Raw genomic sequence first — 21284 nt, 5'->3', positions numbered from 1 at the left:
CGGCGCGTCCTTAGCCTTAGCTGGATCCTCAGCTGTTTCCTAACCGCCCCCAGCGGGGAGCAGCAGCTTGCTGCCCGAGGCGAGCGAGGGAGGGGGTGAGCGAGGGAGGGGGTAGCGGGAGGCTGCGGGCGTGACGCACTGTGGCGGGCGGGCGGGCGGGGCTGCCCCCTGGCTGCTTATAAAGGCAGACGCTGGGCGCGGAAAGCAGAGGGAGCGAGCGAGCCAGGGACTGTGTCCAAGAATCGGAGCAGCTTCAGGAGCCAAGCCCGAACCCAGCCACAGACAAGCAGATCCCCCGAGCCACTCTGCGACTCTCTCAGACCCTCGTCAGCCCACGACCCTTCTGCTCAATGAAACTGGCCGCGATGATCAAGAAGATGAGCCCGAGCGATTCGGAGCTGAGTATACCGGCCAAGAATTGCTACCGCATGGTCATTCTCGGCTCGTCCAAGGTGGGCAAGACGGCCATCGTGTCGCGATTCCTCACGGGTCGCTTCGAGGACGCCTACACTCCCACTATCGAGGACTTCCACCGCAAGTTCTACTCCATCCGCGGCGAGGTCTACCAGCTTGACATTCTTGACACGTCAGGCAATCACCCGTTCCCCGCCATGAGGCGCCTCTCCATCCTCACTGGTGAGCTGGGCATGCGGCCGGGCAGCGGTGGGGGGATGGAGCTGTGCCACCAGGAGGGCTGGCGCCAGCGAGGTCGTGACCTAGAGGGGCGGTCAGCGGGTCCACCGCCACACGCCAAGTTTGCACGTGGAGAAGTCTGAGTTACCTGGTGCGCGGCTGCTGGAGCCCCACCAGCTGGGTGACCCCGAAATTAAGACCAACTTAAGTTGTCCCCTTGGCAGCCCCCTCACCTTCCCCTCTTCTGCTCTTCTCCCATAGGAGATGTTTTCATCCTTGTGTTCAGCCTGGACAACCGCGACTCCTTCGAGGAGGTGCAGAGGCTCAAGCAGCAGATCCTTGATACCAAGTCTTGCCTCAAGAACAAAACAAAGGAGAACGTGGACGTGCCCCTGGTCATCTGTGGCAACAAGGGTGACCGGGGCTTCTATCGAGAGGTGGAGCAGTCCGAGATAGAGCAGCTGGTGGGCAACGACCCCCAGCGCTGCGCCTACTTCGAGATCTCGGCCAAAAAGAACAGCAGCCTGGACCAGATGTTCCGGGCACTCTTCACCATGGCCAAGCTGCCCAGAGAGATGAGCCCGGACCTGCACCGCAAGGTGTCGGTGCAATACTGCGAGGTACTGCACAAGAAGGCGCTGGGGAGCAAGAAGCTGCTGCGAGCTGGGGGCGGCGACCAGACAGACGCCTTTGGCATCGTGGCGCCCTTTGCACGCAGGCCCAGCGTGCACAGCGACCTCATGTACGTGCGCCAGAAGGCGGGCGGTGGCCAGGCCAAGGACAAGGAGCGCTGCGTAATCAGCTAGGACCCCCCTACCCCCAGCCCACGCAGAGGGCAGAGCGTAAGGAGTACCGTTGTTCGGAAGTCCAATCCTGTGTCCGGTCCAGCCCTGTGCCACGTGCTCGAGTGTGTAGTGGCTCTCCCCTCCCCAGACTCGGGGCCCCACTAACTGGGGAGGTGAAAAGGCCCGGCCACCTGCTCTGGAAGGAAGACCTGGGTGATACTGGAACCCCTTCCATCTGATTGCCCGTTGGCGCCCACCACCCTCACTGCTTGGGGGACAAAGGGCCAGCAGGGGGTGAATTTGTCTGGTTTGCCACAAAGACCCAAGAATTGGGAGGGTGTATGTGTTAATCAGCCACTCTTAGGCTTGGAGAAACCCACCCCCGCTGGAGGGTTAGGATGAATGGAGTTATCTTGTCTGTGATTCCGGGTTGCCATGACAGCTGGCAAAAGCCTTTGCCCTCTTGAAACTAAGGGGTGTGGGTCAAATCAGCCAAGTGACTTGTTTACATGCGTGTGTGAAACTGCGCAAAGGAAAAACAAAACTTGCACTTTAACAGTTCTGTTGTTGTCATGAACAAAATCTCATCTCGATGTTTATACTGTAAGACAGTCTTTATTGTTTTTTAAAATATAAAATAATTTAAAATGAAAAACCATGCTTTCTTTGCTTCTAGATATGGCAGGAGGGGGAAGGGAGGGGACGGGTTTCTACTTCAGTGGAATTAGGCTTACCTTCCCCAGAGCTGGCAAATAACCCTGGCATTCTGAAAACACCTTCAGTTCTCCTGGAAGAAAAGCAACCCCCTCCACGCACCACCCCCCCACCGCAAAAAAAAAAAAAAAAAAAAAGCTCCAGGTGACTGGGCTGAGGCCCTATTTGGGGAACAGTTCCTGAGGAGTCAGGGACAAAAACAGAGGACTTCAGGGTCATTCCCAGAGATGCATCTTTGTGGCTATTTACCTTAGGTCCCCGGTGGCCAGCCACAAAGGTCCCTGGGGCTGTGTTCCAACCTTTTTGTCCTCTACTCAGTGCACGCCCAGGGCGACAGCAGTGGTCAAACCTGAAACTCCCTGGGGGAGTGAGGTGCCACTCAGTCAGCGGTCACAAATAGGGAAGTAGGGCCCAGGAAGACCACTCTGCTGTGGGGCTGGTGCCTGACTCCTCAGCCTGGCCCCATGTCTGTGTGGAGACAGAACCACCCAGCCCCCCCACGCCCCTCCAGCTGCAGGAAGTACGTTCTGCTCCAGATAGGGACCCTGCACCCTTCTCTGTGTGCTCCTTTTGTCAGCAGGGAAGGGCACCTGCCCCCAATTCAGGACCCAGTTCTCTGCCACTCTTAATAGTGCAAGCTTGGGGCAAGTGACACCTGCCAAGCCTCATATTCTTTACAAGGAAAACACAAGAGGGTTATTACATGTGATCATTCAAAACTACTCAGCACAAGTGCCTGCCACCCAGTAATGCAAACCACTGGCCTCAAGAGGGTGCTCAGCCCATTGAGGGCCCCTCGATGTTGCCCCAGGTAGCGGTTTCAGCTGCGCTCTGGGGAGGGCTGCTCCCACCAGGGCTACACCCACCTCTGGAATGAGGGATGACCACCCACCAGGCCACTGAGCCCCTGGGAACAGATGCCAGCTCCTGAGAGGAGTTCCTATTTTTACGTTAGTTTAGCCATGTGAGGTGAGTGCTGGGGGAGGGGGGGCTTGGAGGGGGTGTGCAGTGGAGGTTGTCACAATTTGTTCTGTCTTCTCTAAGCAAAGTGAACATACCCAAGAAACATCCTACTATGAATTTCTCAGAACAAAATCCAAGATGTCCTGAGAGCGGAGCACCAGTTCGTTTAATTATACTCTTGAAAAATGTCACAAGCTATTAACACTGACATTTCAGCCTTGCAGGAAGGCCCCAGTGGTCCTGTATTCTATGTGATTCTTGTTTCATGGTATTTGGTCAGAGCCTTAAAACTGGCCCACACACTACTGTGAAATTTCAAGAAAATAACTGATTCAGTTAAATAATGGTCTCAGGGTAGAAGTCTAATATAGGTGACTATCCACTTAAATTCAGAGCCTGCTTTTCTGTCCAAAGCCACTGAAACTTGATATCCCCCTTCACACATCTGAGTTCCCAACATCCCTGCCATCTGACAGGTGGCTGGAGGGCCACAGGAACGGAACCCCTGCTAAAAACATCTTCAGCCAACCTGCCAACAAGGTCAGTCAGCAGGCATCCGTTAAGCCCCTGAACTGGTCAGCACAGGTTATTCGCTCATTCCTACATTTAAACAGTATTTGATTACTATTCTCACCTTATCCTTAAGGGGCAAATAAAACATCTTACCTGTAAGAAATTAGGGGTGTTTGTAAACATTTTATAAACCAGAAATTGGCTGCGTAGCTTCCAGGTACAGCTCACCCCACCCTTCAGAACCGAATCAGAACTGCTTGGTCACACCCATTTACCTGGAAGCCATCTGAGTCTGCGTTGAAACAAACTTGGCCTCTGGCCCTGTGTTAGGTTTGAGGTGGTGTGGCCACTCTTGGGCACTAATGGCTAAACAGGATGCCTGACAATGACAGGAAACTAAGGAAGCAAGAGCTAAAAGTAACAAGAACATGTAGGTTGCAGAGAACCTGGAGAAAGAACCATCTGGCAGGGTTCTGGCTGACATCCGCATGGACAGTTACACTGGCTCAAACATAAAAAGAAACAAACTGTTTTGGGAGAAAAAGCCACCCTGTAGCCTTTCAAAACAATGCCCTCTCGCAGCCTTCCTTTGCCACTTGAAACCCATGCCATGTGAGCACAAGGCCTCATCTGTCTAGAGGATTCTATGCAAATGTTGCATGGCACTGCTGTTACAGAACAATATGTATCTGGTACACAATGATCATGTCCGGGGGAGGAGGAGAGGCCTCCTTTCCTACTCTGCTCTTTAGATATGCCAGTGGAGCTGGAACACAGAGCAGATGCCCCCCAGAGGTAGGCGTGGAGCCCTCCATCCCCACTGCAGCCTCTAGGAACATTCATTACACATATATACACATACATACATATTCACATACACATACAAACACATACATGGAAGCTCTCACAAAACCAAGCTCCCAGGTGGGCTCCTCTCACAGTCAATCCCAAGTTCAGCTAAGGAAGCAGTAGAGTGGCCCCCACCCCAGTCAGCTACAGAGTCCAGAGCTGGCACTGACCCACACCAGCCTCGGCTCTCTCACGGGCATCCCTGAGAGCCCGCCACGTCTACTCCTTGGGGATCTCGAACATGCAGAGGCTCTTGTACTTCTGCAGAAGCTCGTTCTTGGTCCTGACTTGCTCCCGGAGGCTGTGCAGCTGCTGCTGCTGCTGCTCGGGGCTCAGGTGGATGCCAGGCATGGTGCTGATGACCTTCCGCATCTCCTGGAACTTGGTTTTGAGAGCGTTCAGGTCCTGGTGGACATCTGGGCTGTCCTTGTCCATGCTGCAGAGGTCAGAGGGAAGTCATTAGCGTTCACAGCTCAGATCAAGACAACCCTAGGCTTCCCTCCTCTGCATCTCACAGAACTCTTGCTTTCTGTCTGTCCCCTTACTTGGCTGTGTGAACCCAGAGAATAGGGACTGGTTCTGTCATGCAGCCTTACGGCAGGCATGTGACAGCTGCTCAGTAAAAGCGCCCCAGTGCCCAGCAGTGCCCGTACAGCCCCTCTTACAGCCTGCTTGCAAAACTAGATGCTGACATCAATTAGCTGAGAGGGCAGGACCCCTGTCTGCCCACTGACAGCTGTATCCCCAGTGCCTAGGCACTTGGGCACTCCAGTAGCATTTGCTGAAAGAATGAGTACTTTCAACAAATAAGTTTATAAATGTCTGTTGGATGAACAAACCATTACCAATATCAGGTGACAAAGGGCAAGCAAAATTTGTCAAAACACCACATTTCTTCTTATTTGAGCCATTTCCAGGCCAATGGAGAAACTATAAGCTAACAACAGCTAATTTTAGCTGACCTTTTGATCTTGAATTTGTTAACAGAAAAACTTATTTCTACAAAGGTATTCATAAAATTAAAATTAGTTACAAACTATTGAAAAATTTTCTGCAGGTATGAGCTCTCCCCTATCATAGTTATGTAAACTCCCTGCCTTCAGGTCAAGTTCATTTTAAAGGTAGGATCATTCACTTCAGCTATTATTAGTTGCCCGGAGATCCATGCTACCCTGTCACAGTTCAGTAGGTGGTTCTATAGGTCATAATCCATTGAGTCCTAAGAAGGGAAAGCTGTCAATGATTATTTTTAAAAAATAAACGTTCCCCCCTAGTGGGAAATTTCAACCCAGACAGTGCTAATTCATAGTTATCATTCATCACTTCCCTGATTGTGCAGACAGAATGTCCATCTTTCCTGGTGATCCTTTGGTCACAGCTCACACCTGGCAAATGAATGGCCGCTAGGGCCTGCTCACTACTTACTAATACTCTCAACTCAGAGACAGGGTATGGCACATCAATCACTCATTCTCAGGAATAAATGGCCAGGCATTTCTTATTGTCATCCGAGGCCCTCAATTTATATATGTCCACACTTAATGGGGTACCTTCCCTCAGTTTCTAGGGAGGAGTATTCTTTCTTTCTTCTTTTTTTAAGATTTATTGACTTGTAGAGAGAGGGAAAGGGAAGGAGAAAGAGAGGGAGAGAAATATTGATCAACCACCTCCTGCACACCCCCAACCAGGGACCTAGCCTGAAACCCAGACACGTGCCCTGACCAGGAGTCGAACTGCCACCTTTCAGTTTGCCAGACAACGCCCAGCTCACTGAGCCACACCTGTCAGGGCAGGAGTAGTATTCTTGAGAGCTGTAAGGAAACAAATCAGGAGCATGGTTTACTTTAGTTCTTTTGGGTCTCAGCTTTCATCCTCAACTCTGAATGGAAACCACCTATACTCCTGAAATCATTATACTTGGATGGCACATTTGTTAACAGTTATGGACTTAAGCTCTGAGGGACTTTTGAAATTACAGTTTTAAGAAAACTGATTAACATCACATAAGTCTGAAAGGACACAGTAAAAACAAACAAAAATAAATAAAAGCATGGAAGGAAGTTAGGATAACCCAGTTCTGGAGGCAAATATTACCTGACCCCAAAGAATTTTTAAATCTGAAAGTAAAAAGTAGACCATGTTTAAGATGCTCATTTCTGAAAGCCCCCAGATCCCAAGGGCTGCCTGTTCTTTCCCAGGTGAACTTTCAGTGGAGGGCATCATCGTCGTCAGGCAACAGACAAAGAGCCACAGGAAAGGGTCACCTGAAAGGTAGCTGAGCTGGAATGGGGTCACGCTGACCACAGCAAGGCCCCTCTGCACACCCCTCAGCCTGCCCTAGTTGCGGAGATAAACAGCATGGAACTCCTGGGATGAGAAAAACACTCTATTCAGGAACCAGCTCTCACTGGGTGGGAACCTGCTAGGCCAGGATGACTGTGCGATGCTTAAGCCAAGAGAAAAGAGGCCCAAACACTGAGTGAATAAAAGCAGAAAGCCCCAGATGGGCCTGCCTTTGTGTACGATGTTAGTCACCATCTAACTTTAGACAGAAAGGAGGAGACTAGGCCAGGCCAGGAAGTGCCAACGTTGTACTAACAGAGCAAGGTGAGGGTACTTTGGTCCCACCTACTGTAGTTTTTAAAAGGTGGACAAAATATCACTCCTATGGCTTGACTGACAGGCTATTTCCTGACAGTCTTTTGTGCACATCTGGGTGACACTGAGTACCATTTCAGCAATGGACACAGACATCCTGAATTTGTGTCACCAGAGTTCAGGGCAAACATCACAGGTTTAGGTGGGTGTATCAGAGAACAGTGTTTAGCATGGGTGTGTTAGTACGTATGGCACAGCTTGGTTTTTAGTGTAAGTGCTTTGGGACTCAAGAATGCAGACTGGCAACGACCGAGCCAAAGCATGCCCATGAGTAGCTTACAAGTATAAGGAACCCACCAGATCACTGAAGCCAACCGCCTCCAAAACCTGTCACTTCTTGTGACCTCTTGGTGACATCTGACTTAGTTTTCCATTTCTTTCTCCTCAAAACCTCCATCCCCTTCAGCCTCCTGCCCCTAGTGTCCTAGCTGGACCATCCTGGGACTAGTCCCTCTCACCCTCTCTGCCTCCCACACTAACTTCAGTGGCTGGCATCTTCTTAAGCTAGTGTCTTTGTTGTTGCTGTTATTATTTATTACGGCAGCAATAGGTACTTGAGTAGCAAAATTAAAATGACAGATACCAAGGCTTAGAAAAGTCCCCCTGATGTTGTGTCCCAGAGACAACCTCTGTTAATATGTGGTCTCTGCTGTTCCCCATTGCTTCAATATACACAGTAACATACAAATACACACGTTTTCACTGTGGCCACACTACACACATGGTTCTGACTCTGCTTTCCCCCCTTGGATGTCTTTTCCTGTTAACACATATAACACAGCTAAATTATCTGGCTGTTGATGGGTCTTTGGATATTCGTGGTTTATCATTTACAATTAGAGTAACATCAGACATTTTATACCTATATCTGTATGTATTTGTGTGAGTATCTTGGTAAGATAATTTTCCAGAAGTGGGATTTCGGGATCAAAGTTTATAGATACATTAAAAATTCTGACAGGTTACCAAATGCCCTCCAAATGCCCAGTGACTGTGGACACAACACTGCTCTCCTCCCACTCTCGACAATACTGGCCATTATTTACTTGTGGTCAGCTGTACTTCTCTGCCCCAGTTCTGCCTGCATGTAAGGGGACTGTGGGAGAGAGTCTTTGAATTCCACTCTTACCCTTGCTTTTATCTATTTCTGACTTACATGTGAAAAAAAACTTTTTAGGGAGGAATAACAAGATGTTTTGTTAAAAGAAGTCTGAAAAAACGACCCCAAAACACTGCTCTACAAAACAGTCCAGAATGTGTTTGTCTGCTCCTCTGTCTTCAGATGCTGAGAGTGCTGCCCAGCCCTCCTTTCTGAAATTCAGCTTCCTTGTCCCAACAGTTACCAAGAATTTTCTCCTTGGAGACTTGCAAAGCCAAAGGAAACTCACTGCCTCCTTAGCACACTCAAATTCAGATGAAGGGTGCCCCGTTCACACAACTACGGTGAGCTAGAAGCACAAGCTTCGTGCCCCACTGTTTACTCAGCTGCCAGTCCTGCCAACACCACTTCCTATGTACCCCTCAGGTCCCCTGGCCTCCTCCTCGTACTGTCACCAGTTTCCTACAGACCCAGGTCCTCTCCCTCTCCTAATCCCCTTTTCCCCACCAACCTCAACAAAACTCAAGTCTGTGCTAAAAAACTTCAGATGATTTCCCCACTTCCAGACAACACCTGCCGGCAGGTTCCCTGCAAAGGGAGCTACCCAGGCCCACACACATGGAGCCTCCAATCTCTCAACATCCCATTCTTCCCAAGACCCAGGATGAATGTTCCACTGTTGGCATTACTCATGTTGCACTAAGTAACTTCGAACCCATGTGGCTGCCTTCACAGAGCCTGCATCCCAAGAGGTGCTTGGTAGGTTATCCTGCATGAACAAAGATGAAGTGGTACAGGAGAGGGAGAGAACAGGCTTGTAAGCAGGCCTAGAAATAATTCTTCCCAACAGGCTACAAATGTCCCCTGTCTGGGGGCTCACCCTTTTCACCTGGGACTTGGCTGAAGGAGAAGAAATTGAGTGGCAGAGAGCGCTGCAGTAACATGAGTGCAGACAAGCCCGGTGGAACCGGTGGGTTATCTTGTAGACTCTGCTAATGTGGACGCTACTTCCTACACAACCCAAGGATGGGCCTCAGCTGGCGTGGAAGGCCAGTCAGATTAAAACAGATACTTGTGTGGGGAGAGGCAGGTCGATAACACCCTGGTCCCATAAAAGAAGTCTTACAGGGCTCTGAGGTCTTGTTGACCTGCCTCAACAACAAATGAACTTGTTTTAAGCAATACAGCTCCAGCTTAAAAGTTCTAGGGCAAAGTAGTGTGTTCACCACTTGAAATATCTCCACAGTATCGAAGATGATAGCTTCCCTCTACTTACCCAGCTACCTAAAAAATTACTGAACTAAAAAATTAAATTAAAAAATGTCTAAGTACCCATTTTGACAAAAATATTTTTACTAGGTGAGCCAAAGACATCAGGCAAGGCAGTAACAACTACAATTCACAATTCCTAAGCTGGGACACCTTAATTCTAGACTCAGATTTAGCAACTTTGAAGGAAACAAAAATTATAACTTTCCCTGGTCCAAGAGGCCTCATTTTATTTCTTCTTTATTATATATGTACTTCTATACCATGGCTTTTATGCATACTAGAAAAGGTCTCAGACAGTTGGGATCTATAAAATTTCTTACAGGCATAAAAATGAGGTTTTTCTTTTCCCTTTCCTCATTCTTTGAAAATGACATAAATGTTAGTTTGGACTTTTCATTTAGCCACAGACAAGACACCAGGAAGGATGAAAGTGCTCTGAGCTGTGGAACTCCTCTCCAACCCCAGGCCAGTGCACTTCAGCCAAAAATATGTGGCATTTCCCTGGGCAAAGAGGGGGCAGCAGGCACACCAGCAGAGGTTCTGGAGTGTGCACAAGTCTGATGACTCCATCTACCCACAGGGCACTCGCATGAGAGTGACTCACGTGGGGCTTTGTTACATAGTTCAGGCAGGAGATTTGAAGATGTTCTGCAGAGATCTCTGAATGGAGGACTAAACATTGGCAAAAACAATTTGGAAAGATTTTTTGAGCAGAGAAAAATTAACCCCTTAACATACACAGGATAAACTAGAGAGACAAGAGGATGAAGGTAAAGAGACAAATTAAAAAGTGATTATAAGATCCAAAAATGAGGTTACAAAACTTGGACCATTAGTGGTGTCGACAGGCCCACTGGAAATAGAGCAGCAGACTAAAGCCTAACTGTTCTACTAACCAAAAGCATAAGGTGTCTCAGACCTGTTCCTAGGAAATGGACTGGGAAAGGTAAAGATGCCCCTGGTGAATCCTGACAAGAAAGAGGACAGAGAGATTTGCCTTGAAAGACAATTCAGTAGTTCTGCAAACAAAGTGTAATGATGTACTTTATGCTGAACTTTTTATAAATGTTTAGTTGTAAACTTAACCCTTTTATACAAAATAAATCAAGTGTGTTTATTTAAAGAAAGAAAGAAAGAAAAAATGCCATGTACCATGAAGATTTGACAATGAAAACAGTTTGGTACTGGAGAATAGAATTTCCAGAATTTGATCAGGAACATGGGAACTCTGTGTATGATAGGGCAACAGCTCAAGCAGAGAAAATCATAAATATTCAGTAACAGCAGTGGGAAGATATGGCTAACTGGAGGAAAACCTGGGCCTCTCCCTTACTCTTTCCATCAAAATAAACCTAGCAGCATTAAAGAATTAAAAATAAAAAATGAAACCATAAGAGTCCTAGAAAAAAGGATCAACATCTATGATACTATTAAAGTAGGCCTTCTACCTAGGACCAGAACTCAGAAGCCATAAAGGAAGATCTTAATCAATCTGCCTCATAAAATGATGCACTTCTGAACAACAACAAACCCCCTCGAGTCAAAAGAAAAGCAACAGCTCCAGGAAAATATTTAAAATACACTTGACAAAGGCATACTTCCTTACTGTACAGAGAGCCCATAAAAGAGGAATAACCTAATAGAAAAATGGGCAGTTTATAGGGAAGAAAATAACAAATGACATATAAAGTTGCATATGAAAAAATGATTTACCTCATATAAGACACAGATTGATACCATGTATCATTTCTGACCTATTAGATTAGCCAAGATTAAAAAGTTAATGGTGATGGAAGGGGGTTGGGAAAGATACAAATACACTGTTGCTGAGGCATAAATTGGTGCATTCTTTAGGCATTTACTAATAGTGATCAAAATTTTAAATTCACAAATCCTGTTGCTGAGGACTCTTCAAGTATTAACACAAGAGAGTTAGAAAAAGAAATCCATTTTTCATTTTACATCTTTCTAAATTTGCAATTTTAATTTTTTTTAATAAAATGTTTTCATTAACCTAATGACGTAGTACTCTAAATTTTCACCAGAACAAGAGAGATTAAACTTATTTCAGCTTTTACTTCCTCATTCACTCCCTAGGTGAGGAGTAAACAAATAAAAAAAGCTACAGAAAAGGAAGAGACCAGGTGAACGAGGTGGTCCTGGCCTGTATTTCCTTCCCCCAGGCCCGCCAGGACCATGTCCTTCCTACCTGGCTTCCCAGCCTGTATGCTGAGATACCACATCCACCTGATGTGAGCACAAATCTGACTAAGCCACCCTGGGGTCCAAAAGCTTCATTAGCTCCCTCAAAGGACAAAATCTCACTTCCTGAGGGGGACACACAGTCGTCAGCATCCTGGCTTTTTCCACCTTTCTAGCACTCCCTTCCCACCTTGGATTTGTGTTCCAGCCCCACCAAAGTGAATGGACCTGCATGAGTTGATGCTATTTCTTGGTGTCCCATCCTTCCACATGCTCTTCCCACAGTCCCACCCCCATCCTCCCTCCCATAATCTAAGATTCATCACTGGTTTACCCCTTCATGAGCCTTCTGACTCCTCCGTACGTCACAAGGTCTCCTCTCCCGTCACTGCCCCATCTTCTTCCCTCCTTAGACTAGAAACTCACATACATGCCTAGACATATTTTAAAATCAGATCCTAGCCTTTTTTCATGGTCACCGTATCTCTCCTTCTCTTTGTGCCTACTATGTCAACCAAGTGGCTTTTTGTGTTCCTCTTTCGTCCTTTCTTCCTAGGGGTTTTCTTCAAATGCTTAGTAAGCTTGGTTATCCACTCATATGAACCAACTAGGTTCTTTCCTGGGGGACCCTCAGTGACTTTTCCCTTGGGCTGGTCAGACACTCACAAGAAGGTACCTCTATTTCTTTTGGCTGCCAGTGGAGAAGACAGGTGGGGGAAGGCAAGGGTGGGGTCTTAGTATTATTCAGTGTGTGAACCTTGTCTTAAACCCTATTTTCAGAATGGTTCCCTCCCCTCAAACTCCTGCAAAGTGCCTAGTGTCTCTGCAGTCCAGATACTCTCTGACTCATTCTCTCCAGAGAATAAATCTTGGGAAAGAGCAACCCTTTGTCTTCCAAACTGAAAGAGGGGTGGTTACCTGTCTGCTTACACTTGGGGGAGAGAACTATGGAGATCTCCTTCTTAAACTAACTTTTAAGTAATCCTCCTATTCTCGGTCCCACTCCCCCTCTATTTCCACAGGTCTCTTCCTGAGATTTAGGGGGAGGCCATGGTCAAAAGCAGCTGCTTCTGGCTGCTTCTTGGGGCTGAGAGTGGGTTAGCCCTTGGCTATCTGCTTTGTGGCAATTATCTCCTCTCCTGTTTCTTTTTTGTTTTGTGTTAAAAACCAAACCAAGCCAAACAGCCCTGGCTGGGAGGCTTAGCTGGTTGGAGCATGTCCCATACACCAAAAAAGGTTGTGTGCTCAATCCCTGGTCTACACACATACCTAGGTTGTAGGTTCAACACCCCGCTGAGGTGCGTACCTCACAACTGACCAATGTTTCTCTCTCACATCAGTATTTCTCCCCTCCTCTACTTTCCTCTCTCTCTCTCTCAAATCAATAAACTTATCCTCAGGTGAGGATTAAAAAACACAAAACACACAACTTTTCCTTGTCCTTTTAGAGAAAACAAACACATGTAACCAACCCATCAACATCTTCACCAGACTGCTCTTGAGTACGCCTCACAACAATCTTATGATTCAAGTATTATTAGTCCCATTTCACAGAGAAAAAGAGGCTCAGAGAAGCTAAGTTGTTTAACCATGGTCACCCCGTCAGTACATTATAAAACTACAGTTCAAATCCATTGTTTGAGGCCCATTATTGTTATTCACGTATTAGAGATGAAAAAAATTAAGGCCTTAAAAAGGCTATGTATTCACCAAGAGCACACGGCAAGCAAGCCTCAATATGAGATCCAAATCCAAGGCTCTGCCCTGGAAGCCCATGTTTACTCAGTGTACCTCACAACCCCATTTAAGGGCAGCCCGACATGACTGCTCTACTGGGGCTCAAGAACGTACTCCCAGGGGCCTAAGAACTATCTCTGGGACCGTGTCCATTGTGTTTTCATTTCTCCATATTTCTATTAAAACCAGTATATTTGTGATCCAGCTCTGCCCTGGGGCTGCAGGGGCTGCATCTGTATTTGTGTTTGCAAGCTCACTGCAGCCAGAAGAGCCACCTGATGATCAGAGGCGAATTCATGAGAAGAGAACACAGTGTACTCCGCCCTATGAACAGTATGGTCACACCAAGTGAAACCAAAGAAAGCCGGGGTGCACTGTGAGAACAAGGCCTTGCAGTTGCTTGAAAAGCGAAGGATGCGTCAGGCAGTCCCATCTCAAGTGAACCCAGTCTGGCTAAACTCAGAACAAGCTGGGCCATGACAGCCAACACTTGGATGTTGTGAGGAGCAATTCCATTTCAGCCAAACATCCAAGAGGACAGACATGTTCCCTTGAGTGTCACTGCAACTGTAAACCTGTTTTAACTTACTTTGTTTTGGTTTTCAATGGTTGGGTAAGAACTGTTAAGCTGAGCAACTTACACCTAGTACCGTGTGGACATAAATAACAGCAGTAAAAATAGCTGGGCCAACACAGGATTCACGAGGCTTTCGGCTGCATTTTTAGCTTCCTTTGCACTGTAAGCAGGCTCCGTTTCAAAGCTCAGGTAACCTGCAAACTGGCCCAAGGACCGCAACCCCTGCTCTGACGGTGTGAGACCGGCCTGCAGGGATCAACTCCGGAGCAGCTTCGTGTGTTTGCTTTGACAGTTCTCTTGGTCCCCCTCCGCACCTCCTGAGCTAGGGGTTATTCCCGATTGTGTCCTCTTCCCTCTCACTAGTGAGCGCCCCAGCGAGCGAGCAAATGTGGGGGTGGAAGCGGCCCTTTTTAGTGTGCACATCGCACGCAGCAATGGGCCATCCTGGGGAAATTATACATGTCTGTTAGAGCTGCTGAAAGCAAAGCGCAGTGAGCACCACCCTGTGTCACGGATGAAAGCCCGGGGTTCGACGCCGGGCTTGCCCTAGGAGCGCAGGGTCGGTTCTCGGTGAGCACACCCGGGCGCCCATCACCAGGTCTGCCACTTGAGGCTCCGAGCATCTGCTACCTCAAGGACAGCCCAGTGCGGCCTGGTCGAGGCCTCTTCCCACGAGTCTCGGCTTCGCCTTTTTGAATGGGGGCGTCTCCGAGCGCGCCTAGGTCCCTGCCGCTCTGCAACGGGACGAGGAGTGCGTGCCCGTGGTCGGTCCTACAGCGGCCCTTACCATTTGATGATGTTGTGGACTAAAGGTAAGAAAGAATAGGTCTCCTCCTTCATGGCCGCGGGGGAGGGCGGCCTCGGCGCCGGCGAAGGCTGCTGCGGCGCGGCGACCGGCGGCGGCGGCTGAGGCTTCGTCTCGGGCAGCGGTGGCTCGGCCGGCAGCGGTAACGCATCCTCGGCTTGTCGCCCGGTGGCCAATCCGGCGGAAGCCATGGCGCTCGGGACTCCGCGAGTCAGCCAGTCGATGGGTCAGTCAGGAAGCAGGACTCAGGCGGCTAGCGGCCAAAAGTGTCGCGGAACCCCTGACGTCACTTCCGCACGCCTGTGGGGGCGGGACCTGGAGGGAGGCCGGGAGCTTGTGCGCTAGGGGGCGGGGCGGGGCGGGGCGGGGCGGGGCGAGAGGTGGGGCGGGGCTCGCTGTTACTAGGCAACAGGCGGTGAGCGGGTGTGGGGTACCCTGAATTTGGTGAAGATAGCTGAATTATCATTCAGGAATAGGAGATTTATTTCAGAAAAACAATTTATTCTCGCTCACTTGACGAAGAGGGCCCAAAAGCCACTCATAGAGAAAGCCTGGAGGTAAATAACCGTCAGCATGGCCCAGCCTTCAAGGAGGCCTTCGGAAGAAGCAACTTGAATTGCGAGGACCTGTTCTGTGAAGCTCTGGGCCTACCGGCGCTGAGGACTCAGGGATGTAGGACCCACAGCCCTGCACCGCGCAGAGACCCCCAGGAGAGCGAGCAGCCCCTGGCCAAGCTGGCGGGGCAGGGCTCCGTGCTAGTTCCAGAAACGGAGAGACCTCGAGATTGCTCCCCCCGAATTCCTCAAGGCTGGGAGGGAAATAACTAATAATTCAACATTTAATATGCATCTTCTAATGTTGTGCTGGATGTGAGAGGAGCCGTGGGAAGGCTTCCTAATACAAAGCAGAAGGGGATTGGTGTCAGGAATAATATCATATCCGGGAAGAAAGTCAATGTCTCCATGTGTGGGCCAGTTTCTTAAGCCCCTAGGCCCCAGTGTCCTCACCTCTAAAATCTGCTTTCGTTCATGGTCATGGCAGAGCCTAAACTGCTTTCTTCAGATACATGATTGACCTCCAAAGGTCTGGTTTAAAGACACCCTAAGATTCAAGGCCAAAGTGGGCAACTTTTGGGGGGGGTGTAGGTATGTTCCTCAAAACAAGTATAATTTCTGGGCAATGGAGACACCTATCGTAAGCCTAGCTAGTGGGTGGAAGAAGACATGAGCTAGGAAAGCATCATCCTTCCTCAGGCTACCATCACAGGCCGTTATAGAGAGGCCAGGAAGTCCACATTCTGGTAGCAAGAGTTGCAGTCACACTCCAGGCCAAGGAATGGTCCCAAGGAAAGTGGATGCCAACATTAGCTGAGTCAGGAGAGGTCTCTGGAGGTAGAGGCTAGGGAAGCTGGATTGCAGAAGGAGGTAGAGGAGTAAGAGGATGTGCCATAGAGGCTCTCGAGTAACGCGCCTCAATGCAGCTTTCTTTGGCAAGAACTGCTCATGGCCCCCAGTGGGAGAGCAGGTGGAAGGAGAGGCTGAAGGGTTTTCTTCCCACAGACTGTAGACTGTTCCATGAAGGAAGAGTTCAAGAGTCCTGGTTGAGAGTAGAGGAGAAAGTCCTGTTGGGTTAAGACCAAGCATGTTTGAAGAGGCTGTGTACCCGTGGAGTCATCTGGGGAAACAATGATGATATAATAGTAATAATAATAATAGTAATTGCCACAACCACCATAGAATAAAAGTAGGTACAAGGCACAGAGTCACAATCATTATCTCATTTAATCCACAAAAGAGCCCTAGCAGGTAATTATTTTATGCATTTTGTAGAGGACGAACCTGAGGCTTACAATGGTTAAGATACCAATCTCAGGGTCACACAGCTTGCCTGACACTGAGCTTATGGTCTTAACCAACATATGGGAGATCTCAGGTCCCTACCAGTTCTGTAAATTTGTGATTCGAAATGTAGAAGTAAAATTTTTACTCAGAATTCAAAAAGCAGTCTAACATTCACCAGTAATATACCCATGGTGCCCTGGCTGGGTGGCTCAGTTGGCTGTGTTACTGAATGCGGGTCCAGCTGCCTGCGCCTACAAAAGCCAGTACTTGAGAGGCAAATACTGATGTAAAGGAATGTGGTTTATTTTGCAGATGCCAACCATTTGGAAGATGGGGCACTCATGTCTCAAAGCCCATCTCACGCCTCAGTGCAGGCAGAGGTTTTTGTAAGGAGGGAGAGGGAACAGAATAGAGGTCAGGGGAGAGGGCTGCAAAGTTCTCTATGTGCAGACGAATACGGTCCATTCTGATAAGCAAAGAGCATCATCCTGGTTTCACACCATCCTGACTGTGCATCATCCTGGTTTCACACCATCCTGACTTCACATCATTCTGGATTGACATTTGAAAGTCAGCAAATCTCCTGGAGCTGGGATGCCTGAAGGTCGGAGTCTATCTTTTGCAGTTAGTTCCTAGGACTCTTAAACAAATATGCTGTTTATCCACAAGCTACATATTAGAGTCAGAATTACAGAAACAATGTCTGAATGGTGGGGTGGGTTATAATTTTCCATTATTATGATTTTCCACTGTTACAGTTACCGTGTCATCCCATGCACCAAAAGGTTGAGGGTTTGATTCCCAGTCAGGGCACATACCTAGGTTGTGGATTCAATCCCTGGTTGGGGTGTATATAGGAGACAACTGGTGGATGTTTCTCTGTCACATTGACATTTCTCTCCCTTTCTCTCTGTCTCCCTCTCAAATCAATAAAAAACATCTTTGGGTGAGGATTAAAAAAAATAATATCCCCATGGCAATTGCATGTCATCTTTTCCCCTCAGTGGTTTTATAACTTAATTACAAGCCTCACTTTTATTGTTGACAAAACATGAAGAAACTTCTTTTTTAGAAAAATTAAAAAATACTTTAGGTATAAATAAATATAGCTCAAGAAAACCAGTTGAAACATAGGAGGCATGAATAAGAATATTTGCATTGACAATTTGCCCTAAAAATAGTTAATATAATTAGTGGCAAAGAGTAAAGCTGATTTCATAACATTGTAAGCGGATACCAAAAAAAACCCCCTGCTGGTTTCATTAAAGCTGAAATTGCCTAAAGAAATATGTGTCTGTTCATAACTGTTTTATTAAAAGCCAAAAAAGCAGATGTTCTATTGATATGTAAGGACTGTATAATGCTAGAGACGTCATCAGATTAAGCTGTTTGTCATTGCTTCCTTGGGCATATTCACATTTTCTCATGGGCTTTTCCAGGCCAGCTGGCAGTCACAAGGTCCAGCTGTCGTAGAGCCAGCTCCCTGCCTGCAGCAGCATGATGTTGCGCCACCTCACCTAGTGCAACCATGAAGCCTTCCAGCAGACTGAACAGGTTATTATAGATAAGTCACTTAGAAAAGTATCTGTGAACAGTAAACAGACCTTCAGTCTATTGTTCAGACTGAAGGCTTCCTCCTTCCCTGACTAAAAAAACCCAGACTGACAGCATTAAGAGGGAGGATCTAGATCAAAGCTCTCGAACAGATAGACAATGTAAGCTGTAAATCAAGCCACATACATCGTTTTCAATTTTCTAGTAGCTACATTAAAAAAACAAAACACAAGAAACAGGCAAAAACTAATTTCAATATAGTTTATTTAACCCACTATAACCAAGATACTATCATTCCAACATATAATCTATATAAAAATTATTCGAAGTATTTTACTGTTTTTCATACCATCTTAGAAACCCAGCTGTACTTTACGCCTACAGCCCATATCAATTCAATAGCCATGGGTCTGGTGCTCAGTAGCCAAACGTGGCCAGCAGCTACAAGACTGAATGGTACAGTCTGAGGGATCAATACGTGCCAGCATAGAGCTCAGTCTCAGCAAAGAGAGGAAAAAAGCAAGTTGCACAAAGAAAATAAGAGTATATTACTACTCAGGGAAATGTTCACACATGAAAAATGACACTATGTATCATCCATAGATAGAAGATGCACATGTAACAATACCTTTAAAAGGAACTACAGTGAAGGGTATACCTCACTGCAGTGTCAGTGCCTGACAGTGAGCTTTTCACTGCTGTGGCATCCATTTCAAGGACAGACTGCAGGTGACACAACTAGATAGAGAGCCCCCTGAAGTCTCTGGGCAACCTAGATTGATTGACAGTTTGACTACTTGCTTTCCCTTCCTGTGCTTTAATTCCTGCTCTTATGTTTTAAATTCAACAAATAAGAGGAACCATTGAAAATCTAGACACCCGCACTCTCCCCCCAATAAAGACAGGATCCCAGGTCTTCTCTCTCTTCTCTCTTTCTTGTCTCCCTGTGACCTGGAAATGCTGTGTACCCTCAGGAGTTATAATAAACCTGTTTTGCAAAGTTCCCTGATGGTTATTGTTAAGGTGTGTCTTGCAATTAATGTTACCAGACCCCAATACTGGAATCTGTCTGCCTGGCACACTGGTTCAGGAGAAGTGCATATGCAAGACTTTGCAGTGTAGAAACAAGGTTTATTGGACAATTGACCAATTCTGAGTGTGGGGAGCCAATGCTGTGAAGACCGGACTCCTCGAGGCTGTGCAGGTTACAGATTATATAGGGCAAAGCCACAAGACACTGTGGGTATGGGGGTTCCATCACTGTGCTGGGAGCTGATTTGTCAGATGTGAGGGAAGGGTAATTGATAATTTCTTAAGCTCTGAGGTCTGCCCTGTGTTCTTCTGTCTGGTCTGAAGGGAAAGTAGCCAGGGGTCAGTGAAGAGGGCTCAGGTGTTGAAACATAATTTTGGTCAAGATGTTATCTTTAGCCTGCCAACTATTGTCTTCTGGCTGCCTTGGGGTTTTCTGCTTATCAGGGGAAAGAATAAATCTATGAGGGGATACATATAGAGAGATATGACTTCTAGAGCTAGGATTTAAAACTAAATTCAATTAACATCATAAGGACTCCCGGGTTTCCAGAACTATAAGAGCCAGGCCAGCCCGTTGGTTCGTGGAGACTGCCATAAGAGGGGTGGGCTTGGGGGGGGGCGTGTCCCAGGCATCCTGGTGATGGCATCACTCTGGACTGGCTGAGAAATGCAAAACACTCAAAGTCCATGGTACAGGGATGGGAATACAACAGGCACTGTGACTTTGTAGCATCATATTTTTAAATACATATACATTTTTATATAATATAAGTGGACTTGAAGCAAATAGAAAAAATATGAACAATTTCCAAATTGGGTGAGGTACAAGGGAGCTTGGTACATTAGAATCTAAGCTCTGCTCCTTTCTGGCTTGTGTAACCTTGGACAAGTCATTTAACTGTCCTTTGCCTCAGTTCTCCTCATCTGCAAAGTGGTATCAATAGTACCCACCTAATAGAGCTGCTGTAAGGGTTACAGAAGTTAATGTACAGCTTCAAACAATGCCTACCACGTGGCAAAAACACTGTTTAAACTGTAGCAAACTACTGCTACTGCTTTTAAAAACATTTCTCAAAAAACCCCTCATAATTATTCTTTATGAAACAAAGTGTGTACAAAAAACAAATACAAAAACCAGACTACATCTAAGAACTGAACTCTCAGATACTCTGAGTGGACCTACACCACAAACACTGAGAATATGTTTGTGACACATTTCTGCTGTCTGGGTTCCAAAAATAGCTACTGTTCTGTTGGACAAGCAGTGAGGGAATCATTAAACCGATCGTGTCATTGAATGACTGGGGGCTTTCTCATCAAAGCTATATTCCTACCTGTGATTCATCCTTTTCTGTCATTAACCTGAGCCTCTCTCAGGATGAAAAAGCTACATGCTTCTTTGATTTTTGTGAGCTAAAAATATATATATATAGGCAGCAATCATTGTTCAGGCCAAATGGGAATGCCACATACACCAGGAACAGGCTCACTCAAGCCACGATTCGTTGCTCAACCTCAAGACAAAAAAAAAAAAAAAAAGCCTTTTCTTCAGATGTCCCCTGTGGATCACTTTTCTTCTCTCTCTGGACTTCACTTGATTTTTTCTTTTTCTTCTTTTCAGCTATGCTCTTCTCACTCTAAGACAGTCCATTGTGCTCGGTTCTGCAGCTCACTTCTTTTGGTGGTTTAATTCCTCAGAAGCACTCATTTGCAGCATTTCAGCATGAGCATTTGCCTATATTTTTTTCTGACTCAACATTTTCTCCTTAAGTATTTCCCTGTAGTCCTTATTCCTTGTTCTTATTCTTTTTTGCCAGACCTCCACCAGCTTTTAGTAAATGGACAGGCAATGCATTTCAGGAACTAGTTTTTATCTAAAATGGTTCATTATTGTTCTGATAACCATATTCTTTCTTATCTCTTTACTAAGTCATTTCAATCAAATTATTAGTTAGCCAAGTTTTTTTTCTGTCTACCAGCTGCTCCCTAATAGCCTCAACCTTAACACTTTCTGTTAATCCATTTTTTAAAATTCTGTTTTTCTGAAAAA

General features: G+C 46.8%; 2 protein-coding genes across 3 annotated transcripts; one reads left to right on the top strand and one right to left on the bottom strand.

Annotated features, from left to right (window-relative positions):
* Positions 1-112: 112 nt before the first annotated feature.
* RASD1 (ras related dexamethasone induced 1) lies at positions 113-19538 on the top strand. 2 transcript variants are annotated; one of them, XR_004904739.1, is made up of 3 exons: positions 113-636; positions 895-1525; positions 19527-19538. XR_004904739.1 is itself a non-coding variant. In XM_028534396.2 (2 exons), the coding sequence occupies exons 1-2, from the start codon at positions 351-353 to the stop codon at positions 1437-1439; spliced, it is 831 nt and encodes a 276-aa protein (XP_028390197.1). In that variant the 5' UTR covers positions 113-350; the 3' UTR covers positions 1440-2242. The 2 variants fall into 2 exon arrangements, 1 of the variants encoding a protein (XP_028390197.1); XM_028534396.2 differs by lacking the exon at positions 19527-19538 and having other exon boundaries at positions 895-2242.
* MED9 (mediator complex subunit 9) lies at positions 3088-15091 on the bottom strand. Its single transcript, XM_028534477.2, has 2 exons — positions 14790-15091; positions 3088-4893 (listed from the first exon to the last, which is right to left on the bottom strand). The coding sequence occupies exons 1-2, from the start codon at positions 14996-14998 to the stop codon at positions 4677-4679; spliced, it is 426 nt and encodes a 141-aa protein (XP_028390278.1). The 5' UTR covers positions 14999-15091; the 3' UTR covers positions 3088-4676.
* Positions 19539-21284: the final 1746 nt, after the last annotated feature.

This window comes from Phyllostomus discolor, chromosome 8, assembly GCF_004126475.2.
Source record: "Phyllostomus discolor isolate MPI-MPIP mPhyDis1 chromosome 8, mPhyDis1.pri.v3, whole genome shotgun sequence".
NCBI classification, from domain to species: Eukaryota; Metazoa; Chordata; class Mammalia; order Chiroptera; family Phyllostomidae; genus Phyllostomus; species Phyllostomus discolor.
Note: the sequence above shows the minus strand (reverse complement) of the source record. Positions and strands in the feature narration are given on the sequence as shown.